Genomic DNA, 13093 nt, shown 5'->3' with positions numbered 1-13093 from the left:
AAATATGGGAATTGATTCAATGTACTAATGTCACTGTCTTCCATGTAGATGCCCACAGTACAGTGAATTCTAGGGAACATAAGTACAACGTGGACGTGGATCGATTGGCTACCATAGCAGAGGTAGCTACAGTTCTTCTTGCTGAGCTACTTGTCAATAAAGTGATTTCATAGTTCCATAAAAGATACACGGATCAGCTATTCTTGTATCAAAACAAATTTGTTTCTGTTTCAAAAGCAGCACAAAACTGTGGTAACATTATGTTTCTTTTAAATATAGAAAAGTGCTTTAAAAAGTAAAATGTTGTATACTTCAGGATAAGAACAACAAATCCATAAGATGATTAAGTGTGGCAATAGCCGAGAAAGAAAATGCTGTTTCTTTGGAACTCTCTTCTAAACAATTGTTACTGAACCCGATTCCATTCCTCAAGGGGAAAAAAAAAATAGGCGAGTCCCAAAGAATTAAATCTGATCTCTGTCCCTAAACATATTTCACATTTTTTTAAACCAAAATACTGTTGACCAAAATAAAACAGTCATTCCTGGAAGCTCACAGCATTTTGTTCACAATTCCATATACAACGGGAAGCCAAGGAAAGAAAAACAGTGATGACTTACCTGCCAGGGTTTTCCTATAAAAGTCCCAAAGATCTCCAGCAATGTCTCAATCCTGAGATGACGCCTTTAACACCTTGTCTTCCAAGCCCCCTGAAGGCTCCCTCAGCACTTCCCATATTGCAGTAAGAGCCTGATTCCTGACCCTTCTCCTCCACACTGCACTGCGCACCTCCAATTCCCACATCGTTTTTGGACGCACAAGTCACAGGTGGAATTTGCCTACAGACAGCGAACTCCTGTGACCCCACTCTCCCTGTTGCAGAGGGGCTTAAAGGTGAGACACGCGCCAGCAAGATGAAGTCACTAGCAGTCAAGTTAAGGAGCAGATGCCCTGGAGTCCCCTGGAGAGCTGAGACTCTGGGAGGATTACTCAACTGCACACTAAGCGTACAATGAACAAGGGCAGGTGTTCAGCCAAGTGGTTAGGACGCCCCATCCCACAGGGGAGCACCCAGCTTTGGCTCCTGCCTTCAGCTTCCGGCTACTGCAGATCCTAGAAGGCAAGAGTGACATGATGTCTTGAGTAACTGGACCCCTGTCATTCACATGGAGTTCCCAGCTCCTGGCTTCAGCCCTGACCTACCCCAAGCACTTGAGGGCACTTAGGGAGTGGACCAGCCAACAGGAGCTCACTCCATCTGTCGGTTTCTCTGCCTCTCAAATAAGCAAACAACAATTAACAGAAAAAAAGTGAAAATACAAACATACACGCATGGGAGGAGAGAGAGAAAGAGGGACTTAGCCTCAAATTTTCAAACGTGAGGATAAATCCTAAATTATGTCATCTAAGAACTCAACGTATATAAGAGTTCAAAGAAACTGTAATTCTCCCGCTTCAAGGCAGGACACGCAAGGTATGGCCTTCCCGACTTCACTCGCTACAATCTCACAGCCTCTGACTACTGAGAGATTAAGACCTGGGAGTAGCCAGCAGCAGGCTAATGGAGAAGACAAGCAGCAGCTCTAGTGAGGCAGGAGAAGCCCTGAAGAGGTGATGGGCAACGCATGCAGTTCCTTCTGCAGGACTTTACCTCTCAGAGAGAGGCAGCAAGAAAACCAGGCTGGGGCAGGCATTGGGGTGCATCAGCTAAGCCACATCTCCCAGCACCTCCACTTCTGATCCGGCTCTCTGCTAATGGTCTGGGAAAGCAGTGGAATTTAGACCAAGTAGTTGGGCTCCTACCTTCCACGTGGGAAACCCAGTTGGAAACCCAGACTCCTGGCTTCAGCCTGGCCCAGCCTTGGCTGTGACAAGGGACTGGGTAAAGCCAGCAAGGGAGCTAAGGGAAATTCATGGCTCATTACCAAAAGAGAAAAAGTGTGTCTGGACAGTGCTACTCACCGTTCAGACTAACCATTGTTTTAGGGTCAAGTTAACCTCAAGGACTATTACAAAACAGTGAAACTGACCCTCTGTAGGTACAGTCACTTTCAGACTTTTGAAAGTGTGTGCAGTAGTGTAACCTCCACAATGGAGAAACAGACCATTTCCATCACCCCAAAGAAAACCTGCTCTCCCCACCTCAGCCCCTGAGGGCCATGAGCTCTTTCCTGTCCCTTTCATTTCTCAGTGTATCTGAATGCTCTCCTTAAATACAAATAAATCTCCATGTGACTTTTCTCATTTTACATTCCCCAAGATCTGCCAGAAATGTGTCCAAATAGTTTTCTCCAGGGATAGGAAAAAAAAACCTTCAGTCTAGAGATTACCTAGTCAAATAGTAAATAAAACAATCTAGACCAAGTGTAATTTACATGTGTGTTACAGCCCAAACTCTCTTATCTTATCTGTAATTTAGCAGTTGTCTAGGAAAGCCTAAGGCCATCCATAAAACACTCCCTAAATCCTCCTAGAATGGGTGGGACTTGAGTTCCTCCTGCCTTTGAACTTACCAGCCATGTAACCTTGGGAGAAGGGCTTAGCTTATGTAACCTGGCAGGCACTTGGAGATACAGGAGCAACTAATAAAACAGATCAATATCCCTGCCATTGGGCAGCTCAGGGGGTGCCACTCCTAAGCAATGCCAGTTGGCTGTGACTGTTGAGACTGGAAAGCAGCAGAACAGGATGGGATCTGTATTTACAAGGACTGTTGACTTGGGTGGGGGTAGGGACAGTGCAGGGGCCCCACTGTGATTGTTAGGAAAAAGGCACAGTTTTATCTATGGTGTGATCTACACCTTGACACCATCCTAGGCTCTAGCCCCAGCCCCCACTGCCATTGCTGGAAGCCAGGTGGCCACATGGCCCAAGCTCCACCCTAGTCCTAATGGGATTCACTGCTCCTGCTGCCCTTCCCGACTTCCGACAAAGTTTTAAAAGGACCTGTTCCTGAACACATGGCTCTCTTGGCTCCTCTCATGTGCTCTCCTCTCCTCCTCTCATCTCTATCTTCTCTCCTCGCTAGCTCCTTTCCTCTCTGTCTCTCTCTTATACTCTCCCTCTCTCCCTTTTTCCCTCTTCGCCCCTTCCCTCCGGTCTGCTCTGCTGGAGTTTCTTCAATAAACCCTTTCCCTTACTCCAGTGTTTCGTGTGCTTTGTGACGGCCTAACAGTGATGAGCCAAGATGGAGACATGGCCCTGAACCCCCTTCCTTCAAGCTCCTTAAAAGACTTTTTAAAGCAGAGAGAGAGAGATCTTCCATTTGCTGGCACACTCCCCAAATGCCCACAACAACTAGGGCTGGTCCAAGCCAAAATCAAGAGACCAGAATTCATTCAAGGTCTCCATGTGTTGCAGGCACCCAGCTACCTGAGCTGCTGCCTTCCAGGGTGCCCACCTGTGGAAAGCTGGAATCAGGAGCGGAGCAGGGACTCAAACCCACGCACTCTGATGTGGGATTCAGTCAGCAGCTTAACCACTAGGCCAAACACCTGCCCACTTCGAAGTCTTATTTCTCTCTGTAGGTTCTGCCCTAACCCAAACACCAGAACAAAACACTGAGAAACTATAAACAGGAACAGCCCAAGGAACCCCAGATACACACCTGAGGATGCCAGCGATACTCTCTTCTTAGCTGCCAAGAAGGTGGGGATGGCACTGAAGCCCCACAGGCAGGAAGCACCTTATTCCCACAGCAGTCACAGCCAAAGAGGGTCAGTGAGGACCCCAGCAGGTTCCCCTGGTTCCCAAAACATCCCCCATCCTACCTCTCCCCAGACTCCTCAAACTGGGAAAAACACAGGCAAAAATAAATAACAATCCTTTAGCTTCAGGCCCAGGAAACTGGGGGGGGGGGGGGGGACACCTAATTTATATTTCAGAGGAGCTACCTGAAAAGCTCCTAACAAAAGGAGGAAGCTTAGGCCCAGGGTGAGAGCAGGCAGGTGCAGGCACAGGCCCTGGGGACTCCACCTTCCTTCCCACTTCTCCCTGGGCAAGGCTGACCCCGCGCCTCACTGGCACTGTGGGAATATGAGCAGCAGGGAGAGAGGGTGACTAGAGACATTTGGAATCCAGGAGTCCAAAAGAAAAAAAGAGGTAGAGGCAAAAGTTAAACCAAGTCTGGTTAGAATTTACCTGAAGCAGGGGCCAGAATGCTGTGGTGCCCGCATCCCACATGGCTGCTCTACTTCCCATCCGGCTCCCTGCTGATGACCTGGGAAAGCAGTGGAAGATGGCCCAAGTCCTTGGGCCCCTGCACCCAGGTGGGAGACCCGCAAGAAACTCCTGGCTCCTGGCTTCAGATCTGCCCAGCTCCAGCCTTTGTGGCCATTTGGGGAGTGAACCAGTGGATGGAAGACCTCTCTCTCCCTCTCTGTCTCTCCCTCTCTCTGTAACTCTGCCACTCAAAAAAATAAATAAATCTCTGAACAATAAACAAACTTAGAATATTTTAAAAAGAAAATTTTACCTGAAGCTACAGAGCACGGGTCTATAACCCCATTCTTCTCTCCCAAGTCTCCTCAAGTCTAACACAATATCCATGACAAGAAGGAGAATCCCTGTCCCCTTCTTGCTTTTAATTCAGTAATCATCTCGATCTGACACTAATAACGATGAACAGAAAAGCAGGTGGACAAGCAGCACTTGGCTCTCAATGTCCTCACTCAGACCAGACCTGCCCTAAGAAACACATCCCACATCCTGACCCAGGACACAAAGGGTAAGTGAGGGAACAGAGACATAAGCCTCCACCATTGCCCAAAAGACAGATAAACATTGCAATGCCTTCCTTGCCTTTGAATCTCAATCGGGTCTCACAGCCTATTGCCTTCATACCCCACCCCCAACAGCCACCCCTCTTCCTACGGCCCCCTCCCCCAACCCCCATCCCTAGCCCTCCTAAGATATAAAGAGGCCTGGCCCATGAGGGTCCAGGTCTTCTGCCAGGTGCATGTGGGCAGTTGGCCACCCACCTCTGCGAATTTATTTTCTCTGAATAAATTCGGTCTGGCTGTAAATTCACACACTGCCTCCTCCCTCTACTGCGCCTCTTTTCCTAACATTTTGGTGCCCCATGTTAGGAGGGGAGCCAGGAGTCAGCATCCTGCCAGATCAGCCGCTCCTGCATTCTCTGGGTGAGAGCTGTGATCCCCACCCTTCCTCCGAACTCTCTTCTCTCTTCTGAACTCCTTCTACTTTTTACGGCCTCTGCTCACCCCGACCTTCTCTTTCCTACAATCTCCTCTTTCTCTGCTGACCGAGCAGCCCTGAGAGACACCCCTCTGGAACACATCCTCACTCCTGCTTGCACTTCTCGGTTCTCAATGAATACACAGCCAGAGCCCTTTGCAGGATCTCATTCTGGACCCATCGGACTGGTAAGAGAGGCCTTTGTCACCTCTAGGGAGCTGGGGCAATGCTCAGGACTGGTTCATTCCCCTCCCCCTCCCCATAGGGCCTGGGCTGTTTAGTGGTTTCCTTTGCTTAGGGCACTTGGACACTGGTCTAAGCTCGGGATTTCTCACTCTCTCCTCTTAGGAGGACTCAGAACTTCAGGTTGGGATAATCCTTTCCTGGGGGACCCCTGTGAGAAGGACCCTCTTCCCTCAGGCCGTATTTTCCCTAATCCACGGATTCCAAAATTTCTAGCATTTCACCCAACTCCCCTTGGGCCTGCCTCTTAAAAAGCTCGTGCAAGCTAGGCCTTAAGGGAAAGACAAAATGGTGAGCTGATTAAGAAAGCTCTTCTTGATGCTGCCTAGCTGCCAACAAAATCCACTGAAACAATACCTATCCACTAAAACAATACCTACCCGAAGCTAACAAGGCTGATCTGACAGCTAAAGCTGTGGCTCCTGAGGAACCAATCCCATCTTCTCTCTTGAACTTAGCTCCTGTATACTCAGAAATCTCTCAGTTCCAACAACAAGGGGCATCTAGAAAGGACTCATGTGGCTTCTAGATGAAAAACTAATACTCCCTTCTTTCCAAGCTAACTTTCTAAAAAACCTCCCGCCCTTAGCAGGCCAGACAGGATGGAGAATTGTAAATGAGATCTCTTGATGGTTTTTTGTCCCCGCCTGGTAACTGAATGACAATCTAATTGTCAAGGTTTTTTCCCTCCAAATTGTTCTTAAAGCCAACTGCAAGCAGTCCCCTTTGGGTTTTCCTCTCTTGCAAGCCCCCCTCCAAGCCGCTCTGGCTGGAAGTCCATGATTCTAATAAATACTTTTAAATATCTTTGCTGTCCGCTTGGAAATTTTTCTTCCATGTGAGACAAAGAACCGAGGTAACAATCATTTCTCTGCCGTTAGGGGTTAAAGGTTGAGGCATGTCTGATCCTCATTGGTTGACCTTTAGGTGCCCAGGGGGACCTTGACAAGGACTTTTCACTTCCAGAAGTGTGGGTAGGGAGTCCCCATTCCTGGAAGTGTGGGCCTTTTCTCCTTGTGGATCCCAAAGCTACCAGTAACCCCCTACAACCTCACCCACATGCCACCAGTTAGGCGAACACGTTACCTTCTGGTGATGGTGGACACCTTCTCAGGGTGGGTAGAAGCTTTCCCCACTACTAACAAAAGAGTTTCCACTATTATTATTAAATGATATTATCCCAAGATTTGGATTATCTGCTTCCATTCACTTAGACAATGGGCTGGAGTTTACCTCTCAAATTCCTCGAATCCCATCTGCCTCTCTTCATGTCTCATGGCATTTTCACATTCCTTGTCGTCCCCCATCTTCAGGAAAAGAAGAACGGATGAATGGAATTTTCAAACAGGCTCTAACTAAACTCTCTGCCCAGGTCCTCTTAGACTGGGGAAAACTCCTCCCTTCAGCTCTGGGAAGAATCAGACCCCTTCCCTGGAAGCCCTTAATGCGTAGCCCGTTTGAAATTCTCTATGGAAGCCTCTCCTTCACGTAACTTTCCTCCCCAACAGAACTCTGAAGCTATTCCTCCACCTCTCGCTTTCCCTCATCTCACCGAAATGCACTCTCCTTTATGAACCGATGCAGCTACCCAAACCACTCTCTGCCTCCCGACTATATTCCTATCTTTCAACCTCATGACTGGGTTTATCTAAAACAAAATGAGGCTGCTCTACCAGGTGATACTGACTACCCCACCACTGCCAAACTCAAAGGGCACCCTCCTTAGGTGCATTTTATTTCATTAAAACTAATAACATCTCCCTCACTTAAGTCTACCCCCACAGGACCCACCTCACAGGCTGTCGCACTAACAGGATGTATTTACAAGGTAATTCTGCCTCATTTTGGCCATGGTTTCCACCAGGGGCAATGTCTCTATTATCTCCTTTGGTACTCATAATCATAGTGCTCCTATTTCTGCCATATATAATTAACTTATTCCAAAGGTTCTTGAAGGAGCATCACAAGACCCTCACTCAAGTCCCGGCTCCAAGTCTATGCTCCCTATCAGCAGGAAGTAGCCCCATCTCCTTATCTATACTCAGAGTCAGGATTGATGGAATAAAGACAGATAAACAGTGGAATGTATTTCTTGCCCTTGAATCTCAATTGGGTCTCCCACCCTATTGCCTTCATACCTCATCCCCCACAGCCACCTGAAAGACAAGTTGCTGGAACACCTGAAAGACTAGTTCCAGGAATTCCCCTCCCTGCTGCCCCTACCTCACCCCAATCCCTAGCCCTCCCTAAATATAAAAGGCCTAGTCCCAGAGGGTTGGGGCCTTCTGCCTTGTGCTCCACACCCACCACCCAGAGTGTTCACAGCCAGTACATTGCTAACCTCCAATGCAATCATTCTCTTAATACTTCATTTACACCTTCCAACAAGTTAATTATGTGACTCAAAACTCAACAGCCACTTTTCTCCCAATGAAGGACACATGACAGGTAATTAGGATGGGTTTGAGGGGGTAACGGGGGCTGGTAAAGAAAATGATTGCTTGAGGCCAGCGCTGCAGCTCACTAGGCTAATCCTCCGCCTGCGGTGCCAGCACCCTGGTTCTAGTCCCGGATGGGGCACCGGATTCTGTCCCGGTTGCTCCTCTTCCAGTCCAGCTCTCTGCTGTGGCCAGAGAAGGCAGTGGAGGATGGCCCAAGTGCTCAGGCCCTGCACCCCATGGGAGACCAGGAGGAAACACCTGGCTCCTGGCTTCTGCTCAGCGCAGCGCGCCAGCCTTTGCAACCATTTAGGGGGTGAACCAATGGAAGGAAGACCTTCCTCTCTGTCTCTCTAACTCTGTCAAAAAAAGAAAATGATTGCTTGTACAACTCTGTGATTATAAAATAACCAGAGTGGTACCCTTGTATTGTCCCTGAATTACATCTCACTCAAGCTGTTACTGAAAAGACAAAAACCACGAAACCAAACTCGTTTTGAGATTATCAATGACTGGTTTACATCCTAAAGTGAACTGGAAACAGATTAAAAAAAAAAAAAAAAAAAAAAAAAACTTTGCAAAGCCCGCACTGTGGTGTAGTAGGCTAAGCGTCTGTCCTGGCATCCCATATGGGCACTGGTTCAAGTCACAGCTGCTCCACTGCTGATCCAGCTCTCTGCTGTGGCCTGGGAAAGCAGCAGAAGATGGCCCAAGTGCTTGGGCCCCTGCACCTGCACGGGAGAAACAGAAGAAGCTCCTGGCTTTGGATTGGCCCAGCTCCAGCCATTGCAGCCATTTGGGGAAGAACCAGCAGATGGAAGATCTCTCTTCCCCCTTTTCTCTGTAACTTTGCCTCTCAAATAAATAAATAAATAAACCTTTTTAAAACATCCTTTGCTTTCTGTAGCCTTATGCAATCGACAGATAAAGAAAGGATGGACATTTGAGCTCTTCAACTTCCACTAAAACAACCCAATCCTAACTTATTACAGCCGTAAGCAACACAGAATAAACCTTCCCACTAGGTATCACCTTCAATTGCTGCCCAACCCCTACAGAAACCACTGAAGGAGAGAAATGTTTAGAGTCATTGAAGAACATGAGGGCCACCTGCGCCTCTATAAAAATCCAGATTTATCCCCCTTCCCTCTCCCCCGCGTGCTCTGCTCCGCACTCACCGAGGCGGCCTGCCTGGCCTCAAGTCCAGCTGCCTCGGGTTCGCACAGCTGGCCTGCACGCAAACTGCAGGGCCTTGGACGCCAGATGGTCACACCTAGAGTCACCAGGCTGGTTTCTGATGAATGACTTCAACAATGAAATGCTTGCGCTCCCTGGGCAGATAAAATCAGGAACAGACTCTCAGGGTGGGGAAGGGAGAAGGTCTTTTGGATGAAAATATGCCCGTGAACAGTTGAGGCTTGATTCCTCACAGTCCGGTACTGAGGCCTTTTCTGGAGTGTTCTGGAGCTGTGCAGAAGCTGGGAAGCAATCCTGCGAGTTGAGAGGAGATTCGGGCCCCCTGCATGTGTGTGGCCCTCCCAACCCTCATCTGCTGTGGCTGCCCTTGAAATGATTAAGATGGAGCTATTTTCCGGTTTGCCTTTATACAAACAAAAATCAAAATCTCAGTGATTTAAATCCACATGGATTTAACCCAATACAAGAAAAGTTTTAGCCAAGAAGCCGATATAAGAAAAGCTGACTGTAAATAATGCTTTCAAACAGTAGGGGCCTGCGTCGTGGTGTAGCTGGTTAAGCCGCTGTCTGCTGCCATGCCCATGCTGGCATCCCATACCTGCACCTGCTGGAGTCCAGCTGCTCCACTTCCCATCCAGTTCCCTGCTATTGCGTCTGGGAAAGCAGAAGAAGATGGTCCAAGTGCTTGGGTCCCTGCACCCATGTGGGACAGCAGGATGGAGTTCCAGGCTCCTGGCTTCTGCCTGGCTCTACCCTGGCCATTGTGGCCATTTGGGAAATGAACCAGCAGATGGAAGATCTCTCTCTCCCTCTCCGTTTCTCTGTAGCTGACTTTCAAATAAATTAGTCTTTAAAAGAAAACAGCAAAATAGCAAAAACACTATGTGTTTTAAAGGAATTTAAAATATATATCCACAAGACACCCAAACGTATGTCTGAAATTATTCTTTTGGATTAATTTTTGCCACTTTAAAGATACTTAGATACTTATTCAGAAATCCATTTTAATCATACTTCATTTTAAGGTGAAATTAGGATAATTTCTCAGACTTGGCTCTTAGTGACGGCAAAAGTAGAAAAACATCCTCCAAAGAGTAAGGTTTTATTGATACTAGCAGCTCTGAAGGCAGTTCAAATATTGTAAAAACACACATGCAATTGCTATAAAGCACACAAGAAAAGTTGAAATACATTCTGGGATTATATATTCAAAAGAAACCAAAACCTAAACATAGAAATTAGCTGAGGGCACGGCACTGTGGCGTAGCAGGTTAAAGACTCTATCTGCAGAGCCGGCATCCCATATAGGCGCCAGTTCAAGTTCCGGTTGCTCCACTTTGATCTAGTTCTCTGCTATGGCCTGGGAAAGCAGTAGAGGATGGCCCAAGTGCTTGGGCCCCTGTACTTGCATGGGAGACCAGGAGGAAGTTCCTGGCTCCTAGCTTTGGATGGGTGTAGCTCCAGCCATTGCAGCCATTTGGGGAGTGAACCAGCAGATGGAAGACCTTTCTCTCTCTCTCTCTCTCTGCTTCTGCCTCTCTGTAACTCTGCCTTTCAAATAAATAAATAAATCTTTAAGAGAGAGACACAGCAATACAGGAAAATGTTAGTTTGTTTCAAGGAGTAAGAGAGATCTTTTTCTATTTCAGTAACTATTGTCATTTTTTTTTTAAGATTATTTATTTTGAAAGAGTTACAGAAAGAGAAGGACAGACAGAGATCTTTTATCTGCTGGCTCACTCCCCAGATAGCCCCAAAGGCCAGCACTAGGCCAGGCTGAAGCCAGGAACTTCTTCTGGGTCTCCCACGTGGGTGCAGGGGCCCAAACACTTGGACTCTTTTCCACTGCTTTTCCCAGGCTGTTAGCAGGCAGCTGGATCGGAAGTGGAGCAGCAGGACATGAACTGACACCCAGATGGGATGCCAGCATCACAGGCAGCATTTTAACCCTCTGTGCTACAATGCAGCTCCCGCCATGCCCCATCATGTGTCTTTCCATGTACACTTTATTCATTTATCTTTAAACAGCACTCATTATAAAATTATATGCCTGCATTAAATCAAATTCAGAATTTCACAGAAAAGAAGGGGAAGAAAGGTACTCAAATCCTTACCACAAATAAGGCTAAGACCTCTGAAACAACAAAAAATTATTTTAGTCTATTTTTTTTTTTTTTTTGACAGGCAGAGTTAGACAGTGAGAGAGAGAGAGACAGAGAGAAAGGTCTTCCTTCCATTCCTTCCATTGGTTCACTCCCCAAATGGCTGCTTGGCCAGTCCAATGCCAAGAGCCAGGTGCTTCCTCCTGGTCTCCCATGCAGGTGCAGGGCCCAAGCACTTGGGCCATCCTCCACTGCCTTCCCGAGCCACAGCAGGGAACTGGACTGGAAGAGGAGCAAGCGGGACAGAATCCGGCGCCCCAAATGGGACTAGAACCTGGGGTGCCAGCCCGCAGGTGGATGATTAGCCTAGTAGCCACTGCGCCGGCCATTTTAGTCCATTTTATAAATACTTTCTGGCTTGTGGTTTTCCTATTGATCAATCCATTTATAAGGGTACTTCAAAAACTTTGTGGGAAAGAGGAATGAGACTGTTTGTTTTGCAGCAAAACATTTGAAATCCATGCATAGTTTTTCATAGTATGTATTTTCTGTGAACTATTTGATAACCCTGTATGTGCTACCTAATATAACTAAAGTTATATTAAATATATCACCCTGGTACTTTATAAAGCGGGTCTTAAGTGCTATCAAACTTTGCCAAATTGAGATTAAGTCGGCTTTGTATAAGTGTCTTACACGGTAAAGAAATGAGCCATTTTGACTTGAAAGCTAGCATTTTCTTTGGGGGCTAATTGTTTTCAAGTGCCCTGATTTCACCTTCAGTGTTTGAGGATTTTAGGTTACAGAATTTTAGAGAGGAAGGAACCTTTAGATGACTGACTCACTTCACAGATGTGTCATCCATTCACATGGGCCCTGAAGTATCACCTTGACAGTTATGGACTCCATTTTGGAGAACCTGAGACTCCATTCTGGGTAGGTACCCCCCTCCCCCACCCTTGAGACTCTGATCTGAAACTATGATCTAAAACAGTTGAACAATAGCAGTCCACTACGTCACACTTAGCAGAGCATAGAAACCCCCAAGCATGATCGCTCAAGCTTGGAAGTGGATAGGCTGCACCTGGGTTAATGATAAAAATGTAATTTGTCTATGTCCTACATATGATTAAAACCAATACCTGGATTAGTGTCAAGAGTATAATTAAAATTGTTAAGATTGTAACTGGTATTGTCAAGATTATAACTGATACTAGTTTCACATAGATTTTAGGTCAGCTTTACCCCAGTAACCATGTATTCCCCCCAATCCTAGCAACCATGTATTCCCCTCCCGATTTTGCGGTTTTTACCTTAATAAACCCTATTGCTTTGGGCTTCAAGGTCGAGAGTTCTTTAGGGCATGAGCCCACTCTCCACTGCCAGCAATAAAGGACCATCACATTTTATCAATGTGTGGTACTCCTTTGTTTACACTTGCTCAGGTACAACAGCCCGATTTGCCCAAGGTCAAATTAGGTGACTGCAACCTCTGCCACCACTGCCCTCTGCCCTCCACCCTGTGACTGCTCTTGATTTCATCTGCGAAGAATGACTGCCCAGTATTTACAGGGCCCAGTGCCGGTCTCCTGGGAAGGATCCATGCATTCCTTACAGCTGATTCCAGTGGTGAATTTCCAAAGAGGGCTCATCATGGCCCTGGGAGCATTTGGGTAACATCCAAAACAGAGGTGGGGCACAGGTGTGTTTGAGGCCACTACCCCTTCAAGTTGAAAAGCACTGGAAGAGAGGCTGTGGGCATGGTGATCTGCCAAGGCCCTGCCCACAGCTCCTGGGGGGCCTCTGATGAACTTGGTAGAACAAAGTTCTCTATCATGGCTCAAATAGTACTAAGTAAATGAAGGAGAGGAAGGTTCACTCTGAACAGGAGATGAGAGAAAAGAGTACAGCAGTGCT

The 13093-nt window shown here is 47.1% G+C and overlaps 1 protein-coding gene across 1 annotated transcript in view; it reads right to left on the bottom strand.

Annotated features, from left to right (window-relative positions):
- Window positions 1-11354, bottom strand: part of LOC100346814 (broad substrate specificity ATP-binding cassette transporter ABCG2-like) — a 52198-nt gene extending 40844 nt beyond the window's left edge. The window contains 2 exon segments of the mRNA XM_051819578.2: window positions 6673-6746; window positions 9056-11354. Coding sequence (XP_051675538.2) covers window positions 6673-6746 — 74 coding nt within the window. The 5' untranslated portion in view covers window positions 9056-11354.
- Between the last annotated feature and the right edge of the window lie 1739 nt (window positions 11355-13093).

The sequence above is a fragment of the Oryctolagus cuniculus genome, chromosome 8 (assembly GCF_964237555.1).
Source record: "Oryctolagus cuniculus chromosome 8, mOryCun1.1, whole genome shotgun sequence".
NCBI classification, from domain to species: Eukaryota; Metazoa; Chordata; class Mammalia; order Lagomorpha; family Leporidae; genus Oryctolagus; species Oryctolagus cuniculus.
The sequence above is the reverse complement of the archived record's forward strand: the minus strand, read 5'-3'. Positions and strand labels throughout refer to the sequence as shown.